At 42.7% G+C, this 11,386-nt stretch overlaps 2 protein-coding genes across 6 annotated transcripts in view; one reads left to right on the top strand and one right to left on the bottom strand.

The window, feature by feature from the left end:
* The window catches only part of CCDC22 (CCC complex scaffolding subunit CCDC22), a 22,915-nt gene extending 22,292 nt beyond the window's left edge, over positions 1–623 (bottom strand). The window contains exon 1 of the mRNA XM_072431685.1: positions 422–623. Coding sequence (XP_072287786.1) covers positions 422–471 — 50 coding nt within the window. The 5' untranslated portion in view covers positions 472–623. The remainder of the gene's footprint in view (positions 1–421) is intronic.
* A 4,586-nt stretch (positions 624–5,209) lies between these two features.
* Positions 5,210–11,386, top strand: part of CACNA1F (calcium voltage-gated channel subunit alpha1 F) — a 99,069-nt gene continuing 92,892 nt past the window's right edge. For 4 of the 5 annotated variants that reach the window (XM_072431913.1, XM_072431911.1, XM_072431909.1 and 1 more), the window contains exons 1-2: positions 5,210–5,295; positions 5,444–5,619. In XM_072431913.1, coding sequence (XP_072288014.1) covers positions 5,592–5,619 — 28 coding nt within the window. In that variant the 5' untranslated portion in view covers positions 5,210–5,295; positions 5,444–5,591. Of the gene's footprint in view, positions 5,296–5,443; positions 5,620–9,254; positions 9,615–11,386 lie in introns of those variants that run through there. The other variant, XM_072431910.1, reaches the window with a different exon arrangement.

Genomic DNA, 11,386 nt, shown 5'->3' with positions numbered 1-11,386 from the left:
GGATCATAATATCGAAGACAATCCCTTGAAACAAAACAAGACAATGCCATGAAGTCACATGATGTGGGTCATCCTGGAGGACTGTCCTTAAGAAGAGGAGTGAAATAAATGGGGTCATAGGATGCGGGTCATCACCGAGAGGACAGACCCCAAAAATAAGACATGATGTCACATGATGCGGGGTGTAATGGTGAAGCCTGGTCCTTACAATAGAGCCATGATGGATACATGGGGTCACATGATGCGGACCATACAATAGAGGACAGTCCCTTGAAGTGGGACCAGATGGGGGCTGGGGTCACATGATGTATGAAGGGTGTGGGTGGCATTATGCAAGTAATACATGAAGCCCGATATGATGGAGGAGGGTGAGGGTGCAGAGGCACTCCAGTCACATGACCCTCCGCTGATGGCTACTTACGTGCCGCAGGTCCGCAGGCTGTGAATGAGGATGCGATCTACTTCCTCCATGACACGGCTCTCTAGGTGACTGTACTCCCTCTGACTCTCCACACATTGACCTGTCTGTGTTCAGAAGCAGCAGCCGGCGTCAAGTCCCATCCCTCCACTACATTCTACCTTTTACACTTTCTACAGGAAACCGCTCACCTCCGGACTACACTACCCACAATGCACCGCGCCCTCCTCCTGTCAGACACCACTGCGGACACCCCGAGCTTCCGCCGCAGGGGGTTATGGGAGGTGTAGTCTGAAACGTATAGCGTTGTCAGTCATTTCTGGGCAGGTCCTTATATCTGTGTACATGTAAATTAAAGGCAGGAAATTTTTTGGCGGTGTAAAATAAAATGTAATATGGCTAATAAAGATATTATCAGTCAAGTTAGTTCCCCGTGTGCCTCAAACAAAAGGCCTGAACTGCACCTGACAGATAGAACTGAATGCAGACAATGGCTCCCTGTCAGGTTTCCTCAGTCCAAGCTTTGCAAGGCTCTGGCCTTCATGGGAATACTGAGAAAGTACAGTCTCTATCATATCCAAACTACAATTTTATTGATTTTGTTAAAAATACAAAGTATGAAAGGGTTGGGCCCGTCCATGACGGTCGTTGGCCTCCATGTTCTTTTATAATAAATGACCCCTGACAGGCTTTAATGGACCATCATTTGCAACCTTAACTTATTGTACAGCGCTGCCAAATATGTTGCCACTATACAAATACTGTGTAAATATAATAAATAAAAGGCACCTACACATTTCAGGGGTTCACCTTTTTTTAGGAAAAGAAAAATCACCAGAAGCATAATACATAAATTCCAGACTTTATTTTACAAAAAACAACTACACATTTCAGGGGTTCAAAAAGTTGTTCTTTCTTGGCTGCCGTAGGTAAGATGTAACTTGGAAGGGGTAACCAGACTTTAATATAAGAAATTATTACAAATTTATATATTTCAGAGGTTCTGAAGGCACCGGTTATCATTGGGCTCCTACACATTTTAGGGGTTTAAAGGACTTTATAGGGAGCCATGGGCAAAATGCTCTTTGGAGCGTCAGCACAGCAGGCGTTTCCTGCACTTTGGAAGGGGTAACCATTTTGCTTGCAATTGACAGTAATCCTGTCAGATTTTTATCTGAGTGTGCAGGGAAAAAGCCACTTGACTTGTCATCCCAGCAGTCCTTGTTTACTGCACTTAGGAAGGGGGAACCAGATATTATTTTAAGAAAAAAAAAACAAAACACACATATTTCAGGGGTTCAAAGGGCATCCTTTATAGTGGGCTATGGGAGAGATGCCGCTTGAAGTGTCATTCCGGCAGTCCTTTTTTCATGCACTAGCTGCGTACACACTTCCAATAATTATCGTTGGAAACGAATGACCGTTCATCCGAAAATCATTCACAAAAAAGGTGACCAAGGACTGACGGACAACGCCGATGAACGAGGATTGTCGTTGGAAATGAACGACCGTCACGGCGGATCTGATTGGCCAACGATCGTTCGCTATTTATCGTTTGTACGGTCGTTCAGTAATGGTGCATGTTTCTGCAATACACTTTCTCCTTTACATGTCATTTCCTGCATCGTTCAAACAATTGTATCTAGCGTGTGTACATTATTGGTGGATTATATTTGAACGATCGTATCGTTACAGCATGTACAGAATTGTGCAGAATAGGATTGTTCAAATATAATCGTGCATTATCGTTGATCGATCGTAGTGATTCGTTTTCTAACGATAATTATTGGAAGTGTGCACCTAGCTTTAGGAAGGGGTAACCAGACTTAATTATAAGAAAAATTTACTTTTAGGAGTTTTAATTTTATTTTAGGAGTTTAGAAGTCACTTTTTATCATAGGGCACCTACACATTTTAGGGGTTTAAAGGGCACCCTTTATAGGGGGCCGTAGCCGAGGTTCTGCTTGAAGCACCAGTCTGGCAATTGCTGTTTCCTGCACTTAGGAAGGGGGTAACCGTTTAGCTTACCAGTATTCCTGTCAGGTTTTTAGCTGGGTGTTCAAGGAATAAAGTACTAAAGTACAATGCATAAATTCAAGACTTTTAAATTATACTTTAAAAAAAAAAAAACAATATGCATTTCAGGGGTTTAAAGGGCACCCTTTATCAGGGTTTGGTACCGCCAAATGAATCATGTACTTGACGGATACAATTGAAGGGATCCAAGGTGGTAATTGGCATGATTGCTCCAAAATAGTATATAATAGTAATAAAATTGAATATGAATTGTATATGTACTGAATTTAATGCGTTTTCCTTGTACCAGAAGCAAGGAGCCAACCATCGACCATGGCTCCTGTGAGAACTGCCTATGGGTAAGCATCCATGGGTGTGATTTTCCTGCTTTTAACATGCATTTTCAAATGTATCCTAATGCACATTTAAAGCAATGCACATTAAATGCAGGTTGTTTTTGCAAATAATTTCCTGTTACAGCACTTCCAAATGTGTTGATCTGTATGGTAAGGCATTTTATAGGGAGGCCTGTAGCCGTAAAAATTTAGGCACAAGGCCACATGACGGGGGTGGGAGGCCTTGCCCAGGGGTGTTAAGGGTTAATAAAATATAGTAAGGCTAGAGGGCGCTGTGCTAGTGTGGACTGTGGGGTAGGAAGGGATTAGGACGAGTTAAAAGGGGCTGGACGGAAGTAAGAGGCCCTCTTTTGGAAGAAAACGTTTCCTGCCCACCCACCCCTTTTATAGTTATAATTATAATTTGAAAGTGTGGTTCATTTTAGCGGTTGGGGTCTTGGGAGGCAAGGATCCAGTGCATTGGTAAAGTGGTGGAATTTGGCAGGGGGGGATTCTCTTTGGTGGGGTCTCCCCCTTTATGGTGAACGGATGATTATGGCTCTGCTGATGCTGGCAGGCTAGGGGGCAAGGTGGAGATGTTGGAAAAATTAAAGTCCTGTTGGGTGCGGATTTTGCCTTCTGAGACCTGCAGCCTGGTTGTTTGGGTGTATAACCAAGAGTATGGAGTTTGATAACATAATGGATATTGTTGTTATAATTAGGTATTAACAAAAGGGAGGAATTAGGTTGTTGGTTGAATAGGTCATATTCAATGTAATATGTTTGCGTTATATAATCTCGGTTAAGTAATAATATTAATAATGGAGTGGTATGTTATGTTAATGAATGCTTGCATAATAAGTGTAAATGTATTTATTTTTTTGTCATTTATTTATTATTGGATATTTGTTAATTACTTCAATGGTTAATTTATTTATTGGTATTTAAATAAACGGCTGCTTGCCAGCGAATTTAAATCCAAGATTGGTGTCTGGGTATTTAATGGTGGGGGAGTGGTTGGTAAGCAGGTGGAGGGTCGGGGGGAGGCGGAGGTTCTGATGGTGGTGGTGAAGGATGGGCTAGAAAGTCCAAGCTACCTTCGTCATGTTCTGTACTGCAAAAACAATGCAGCAACCTAATTTGTTTTCCTGCATGCAGCTTTGTAATGCTTGATGTAAACTGGGCACATAGACAGCAATATTAATTCCTCTGTCTTTGTGTCGAGCCTGTGTTGATAAGCTCAGATGAACACAGCTAAATGCATTAGGTGTGAGCCTTGGATACACTTTAAAGGGAAGCTGTCATGGAATAAATATGTCCACTACCATGGCTGATCTGTCTCTGCCTTGCGCTAAGACTTCAGTTTTTGAGTGCCAGTTTAGAAAGTATTGAAGCAAGGGAATTTGTCTCAGCACTGATATTCCTTTAAAGAGTACTTTATTGCAATGGAGGATGTAGCCAATGGTGGGCCCCTGTTCAGGAAGGACTTCAGCCCCCCAAACTGTGGGTGCCTCTTGTGGCTGAGGTGGGTATGGGGCCCTTGTGCACCTGCACACTTTGCACCTTGCTTTATCCACCCCTACCTCAATGTTTGTCAATGTAATACACCCGAGCAGGACATTAAGGGTTGCTCAGACCAGTTTTGGGAACTGAGGTGTGGCTCCCAGCAGCTGGCACCTTGTCTGCTGCTCAGTTGCCCCCTTCGCTGCACCTGTTCTTCTTTTGAACATGCTGGTGGATGTTCAAAAAGAAATACAGAACCATTCACTAACACCCCTATTCATTCCCCAAGGGGGACCTTAGGTGAACAAGTACATGTAGCATCTCAATACAGGTGCCGTTCATGGGTGTAGGGAAGCGGTAACTGCATTGCAAAATAAAACCTTGTATACGTGGAGGTTTCCATTGCCAAATGCTGTTTCTAAAAATGCAAGCAATACCAGGTTTTTGAACATATACACAAAAAAGCTTTTACAAATATATACCATGCATAAAGTACTATAAACCTACATATAAGGTTGGGGATAGATTTTTGGTCTGTGAATAGGTCTCTTTAAAGCCTGATATGTATTTTATAATGAGCTTAAAACTGATCTGTAGATGCCCTCCACAGGATGGCGCTCTGCTTAAATCATCACATGGAAATGGTGCTGGTTTTGCCAAGATTTATTAGTCTTTATGTGGCTCTCTCCATCAATGTGCATGGGGTGGCCTCCCTTCCATACTTTATAAATGTCTGCAAATCCGTGTCCTGATGCATCTAAATAGGCAGACTTTTCCCCATTATTCTGCAAACCTCTATATTAATATAATGAGGCTTTGCATCCTGTGTATAGACTCCCTATGTGACTACCACCCTGGATCCCTCCCCCCACCTGTTTTAAAGGCTCAGCATTCAATCTGTGGTAATCCCATGGTGGAGGGAGGGGAGAGAGGGAGAGAGCTCAGGAAACCCAGCTGGATCTGGGCATTGGTGGCAGGGGACATCAAGCGATGGGGAGGAAACTGCACCCCTATTATCACCAGGTAGGACCCCAAAACTTCCTAGACTTCTTTCCTAGACAACATTGTTAATAATACAATTACACATTGTGATTATTATGTTCCACACTTGTACTCAGATGCTCTACATCTGTCCTTCAACTAATCTCCTAATATGTCTTCTCCTTTTCAGCCTAGAAGAGAAGGGAACAGTTAGAATGCTGAAGGAACAATAAGGCCATAGAACCTCCAGACCATTGGTGGATAGTCATCCCCACGGCCAAGACGTTGATGATTGTCCACGCTTTGACGAAACTTTAAGGTCCCTTTTAATAAGAAGGATGTCGGAGACAGAGGAAAATGAAAGAGGTAGGTGTGGGTCCCTGGCTTTTACAGATTTAGAACATGAAGGATGTAGGGTTGGCCAACTATCTTGCTAAAAGGAAATCCCGTAAGATAAGAGAAAAGCTAAGTCTTTTTATTCACCAAAAATTACTGGGCTCAGTAGTCCGTGATTGACAAGCATATAGGAAGATTAAGGGATAGAACAGTAAAATGGGGAGTTACAGTGATCAGTTTCTAGACCAACGTGAATAATTTTAGGAGCAATCTGAAGCTTTTTAAGGTCAATCTAAATGGTTGAAATATTTCCCGTCCCCAGTCACCCAACTATAGGATTTTTAAAAATCTTCACCGTTCCATAAATCTATGGGTCTTCTTCCATATGGTCACATGAGAAGCTGGGCCTTTCTTCTTGTTTGGTGTTGGTGGTGGGCCTTTCTGACTGCTGCATAGAACTTCGGTCATATAGTCATAACTGGGTTCCATTCTGAGTATCAGAAGTACTCTGTGGGTTGTGTCAATACCTGCCCGAGAGTCATTTAACCCAGAAATTGTCAGTAAAGAGTGGGGAAGGATAGCCCAGAGGGTAGTGCTAGGTAAAAGCTAAGTTTTCCATGACTTCCACTGATGATGGCCAACAATTAAGTCACAGCTACTGAAACAGCTGTCCATTATTTTGAATAAAGGATATAAATTGTTAGGCTGTATCTGGCATACTTGAATTGTTCTTGGTGCATCTTTGCTGCAATCATTTATGTCACATTGAAGTTCCCTGGGACCAATATATTTAGGAGTAAAGGATTACAGTATCTACATCTGCTTAAGGGCATGTGTTAACATCCTATAGGCTTCTGCTGACAGTATTAGTTTGAGATGCTTCTGGGATTATACAGAATTCATTGATAGGTGCATTTGACCTGAAAAATGTCTTTCTGACCTGAGTCAAGTAGGTTTTGCATTCCAATCGACATGTATAGTTTTGGAAAACCCAATTGGAGAAAGCAAAAGCCCTTAGGCACAAGCTTTCATTGTAGTATAGACACATTGCCCTTATATGATGTTGCAAGGTTTTGTAATATATGTGGCAATCTTTACAATTTATTCTAGAACTTCTAAGTGCAACATATAAACTATTCTATTGGAATGCTGTAATAATATGTATTATGATGACCCTGTTTTTTTTTTAATTCTGTATATATTGAATAGACTATCATTGTATCATTAGCAGTATATGCAGTCAGGACCCCTGTATATAAAACACTATTTATTACATTTATATGTTCATTTTAAATAAAACATTAAAGCAGACCTTCCACAAAATCAAAGGTGTGGGACCCCTGCCCAAATCACCTACTAAAAATAACCCTAAAAATGTACCTGAATTGGAATTTTACTTACCTTTCCCAAGTCTGTATTGTAGTGAAAGTCAAGGACTAAACATTAGTGTCTAGAACAACCTTACAAATATCACCTTTGGTTATCCCTTAAAAATCTTTGCAAATCTTCCCAGGATTCCACCTGACAAAAGGTGCTACCTTGTTATTGCTGCTAATAATATTATTATTACTATTATTATAATCATTATTAATAAACAGGATTTATATAGCGCCAACATATAATGCAGCACTGTACATTTAATAGGGGTTGCAAATGACAGATAAATACAGACAGTGACACAGGAGGAGAGGACCCTGCTCCCAAGAGCTTACAATCTAGGAGGTGGGGGAATTAACACATAATAGGAGGGGAGATATGTAGTGATGGGAAGTAGTGAAAGTTTCAAAAGACACAAAAAGATGGGTAGGCAAGTTTGAAAAAAATGGGATTTGAGCGCTCTTTTAAATAAGCAGAAAGTAAAGCAAGCTGAATAGGACAAGGAAGACCATTCCAGAGAGTCGGGGCAGCTCTAGAGAAGTCTTGTATCTGTGCGTGTGATGAGGATATGAGTGAGGAAGTCAGTTGTAGGTCATCGGAGGAGCGGAGGGAGCGGCTGGGGGAGTATTTTTTTTTACCGGGTCAGAAAGGTAAGTGGGACAAGAACTATGGAGGGATTTGAAGATAAAACACACATACATTTGATTCTAAGGGGAAATGGAAGCCAATGAAGAGAACTACAAATAGAGGGAGCAGAAGAGGAGCGGTGGGAAGGATGGATGAGTCTGCCTGCAGCATTCATAATGTCATTAATATTATAGTTAATAATAATGGCATTAATAATAATGGTGGTCTAATTCTGTCCGTATTTTTATGCCAAAAGCGATACATTGTTTTGCATGGAAATTTTTTTCATATTGTAGACCTATAATTCTTGGGCATAACTCACCAAAATATGTCCAATATTTAAAGAATTAAATAACAAACTTTAAATTAAAAAACACAAAAATCTGTTAAAACAAGGGTGCATAAAATAATAAAACCTGTAAAATAACTGTACAGTAGCATATATATAATATATATATAATATAATTATATTTAATAAAATTATTACTTTGTATTGGATTCAATACAGTTTTTTTAATTCCAATACAAAATAATTTAAATTTCCCGCCGCGCCTTCCACACACATCGACGCATGCACCAACATCACCGGGAACTCCTGGGGAACGTCAGTGCACTCGCCGGCCTAAGATCAGAAGAACAGGACATGGCGCAAGGATAGGATCCTATGGGCAGGATGCCGAAGGACATGGATGGGACCAGGTAAGTGTTTTTTTTTTAATGTTTTTCGCTACCCAGAGTTTGGCTTGGAAATACCACTTTCAGCATGTTTTTTTACCCCGAGCCACACTCTGGGTTACCGCCAGGGAGGTTTATAATTGTGTCAAAAGGAGAGGAAAGATTAGGAAGAAGGAGGAAGGAAAACTTGCTTTGAGACTTAGCTCTGATGAGGTCATTGGCCACTTTAGTAAGGGCTGTTTCGGTGGAATGGGCAGTTCGAAAACCAGACTGGAGAGGGTCAAGGTGAGAGTTGGTGCTCAGGTAATCGGTGAGTCTTTTGTAGACAAGGCACTCAAAAAGTTTGGAAACATATAGAAGAAGGGAGATAGGACGATAGCTAGAAGGTAGAAAGGGGACTAGTGAGGGTTTCTTCTGGGTAGGTAGATACCAGTAGAAAGAGAGAGGTTGAATACTTCAGTTAGGGCAGGGGGCCAGGGTGGAGGAATGGGCACTGAGTAGATCAGAAGGAACTGGCTCAAGCGGACAGGTAGTAGATGAGAGATGAGAGAAGAGAGGAGACTTCATCCATAGTAAGGTGGAAGGGGTGGATGTCACACTAACCCCTCTAAAGCGCAGGCATCTCTCTCCTGTGCATGCGGGTGGTCCTGACACTGGGCGTGCCCTCATTCCCAAGATTTATAAGCCTCGTCCAACTTGCTAGCCAATCCGGAAATAGCTTCTTCACTATCCCTGGCTATTTAGCTAGCTCACACACTGCACTCAGTGTTCATGCAACGTGTCTCCATTGTGCCGAGCCCCCAGTTCTGGTGAGCTAGTTCCTGTTCACCCAGTGCATAATTCAGTTTCCTCTGTCCAGCTCCTGCGTTAACCCCTCATTGTCCAGTTTGTTGGTTCCCAGCCAACATTCCTAATGCTGGTCCAGTGTTCCTGTCTGTCTGTGGATATCCCTGAGTTACCTGTGCATCCTGTTGCTTCCAGTGTCCCGCAGTGGCCCCTGTGTGACTGGTGTCTGTCTCCTGGATCCCTGGCAACTGACCCCTGGCGTGTGACCTGACCTCTCTTGCTTGCTGCCTGCCTCGACCCTGGCCTTCCTCGACTATTCTTCCGCTTTGTGATTTGGTACCGTACTTCATATTGCCACCTTGGTGTGCCCAAAGACCGCAACCTGGCAGTAACCAGCAGCGCAACATTCTCACCATCAGAGGCTCTGGAGAAGACTTGGTTACTGCTTAGACTCTTCGCCTTGGCCCTTCTCAAGACTCACACCACCTCCGTGCAAGCTGTAGGGCCCCCAGTGGCCCTGTCTCCCTGAGTGTGACAGTGGATATGGTTGGAGTGCCCCGGTGAGCAGAGACATCATGTCTGATTTTGTCAATTTTATCTCCAAAATAGATGGCAATGTCTTGGGCAGAGAAGATTGTTGTGGGGGGAGCAGGTGTGGGGTTTAGGAGGGAGTCAATTGTTAAAGAGTCTACCTGGGTTGGAAGCTTAAGAGAAAATGACAGCAGAGAAATAATTTTGCTTGGTGACAGTGAGTATTAAAGTTTTGTAGCTTGGCTTTGCAGTCCACGAAGTCAGCACTGAGGCCAGATTTTCTCCACTTGCACTCATCTGCACAGTCTTTTGTAGCCGTTTGGGGGCCATAGACAACAGCAACAATGAGGAGTAAGGGGCTGAAAAGACGGGCAGAGTGGACTTCAAAAGAGGTGAAAATGAGAGAGGGCAGGGAGGAAGGACTCTGTATTTGCAGTTAGGTGGGAGAATGAGACCCAAAGCACCCCCTACTCTGTTGCCAAATCTAGGGGTATGTGTATGCAGGGGTAAGTGCAGCCCTCCATAGGAGAGAACAGCAGCAGAGGCAGAGTCAGGAGAGGAAAGCCAAGTTTCAGCCAGGAAGTTTAAGGATCTAGAAAGGAGAAGGTTGTGTATGGAGGTTAATTTATTGCCAACAGATCTGGCATTCCATAGACTGCCAGAGAAAAGGGGGTAAGATCTTATGGGTAGGGTGAATGGGGATGAGGTTAGGAGAAGGAAATGTCTTGCTGAAAGATTAGAGAAGAGAAAGGCTGTGGGGGACCAGGGTAGGGTGAGATGTCACTAGAAAGTAGCAGTAGAGAAAAAAGGTGCAGGAACACAGACAGAGAAATAAGGAGAGTGATGGAGCAGAGAGACAATGGGGTATTGGACTGGGGGGAGAGAGAATAGTGCCAGCAAAGAGGGTACAGGATGAAAAATACATTTTAACAGATAATTGTGAACCATATGTGTACATTAAACAATGTGGCGTGGCAAACAGAAGTCTATGAGAGCCGGTCCTGTAATGTGGGTAGTAGTAAGGCTTATAAACTTATTGAGATCCAGGAGTGGGGAATGATGAGTCAGTCACAGAGATGGCTTGGTGAAATAGCAGTTCAGAATGGCAGCAGAGGTTGTGTTGGAATTCTGTTTCATTTTCTGTTTCTATACTCCGGAATAATTCCCATCGCACTTTAGATTTGGGCACGTGACCAGGATCCGGACATGAAGTGCTTTGGGCCCTGAATATGGATCGACTGATGGGAGTAACAAGGAATTTGGGATATCAGTTGATCTTGAGTAGGGGAGGGGTTGGCAGGGCAATAAATATCAACATACAATCAGCTGGAACTAAGGGAAAGTGAACAGTTAAATCTATGGGGAGATTTAGGTTGGTGCAATAAATTCAACAATGGGAGACAAACCATACACAATCCGATGAAGATTGCAGGGGAAAACATATGGATACACAGTGATGAATTTTAGCAGGCAGAAAGGGAGACATACTATATACAATCAGATGAAGATTGCAGAGGAAAACAATTGTAAGATTGTGCTACTGCCGGTGGTGAAATTCTTTACTGCTGCCTAATTTTATTTACTTGATGCCAAACCTTCTTGTCGATCCTTAACCTCAACACCTTTCTACAGGACACCTAAACATATCGATCCAGTGCCTAAACCTTAACCAGAAGCTAACTTACCCAGAACCCCTTACCTTAACCATCTGGGTTTAGTGAGAAATAGTAGCCAACACCAATTGGTAGCTCTTTATGTCACAACACCCCAGTTTCTATGCATTGGTTCCAGCCATAGAAAA

Source organism: Pyxicephalus adspersus, chromosome Z (assembly GCF_032062135.1).
Source record: "Pyxicephalus adspersus chromosome Z, UCB_Pads_2.0, whole genome shotgun sequence".
NCBI lineage: Eukaryota > Metazoa > Chordata > Amphibia > Anura > Pyxicephalidae > Pyxicephalus > Pyxicephalus adspersus.
This window is presented reverse-complemented; position numbering and strand designations above follow the sequence as displayed.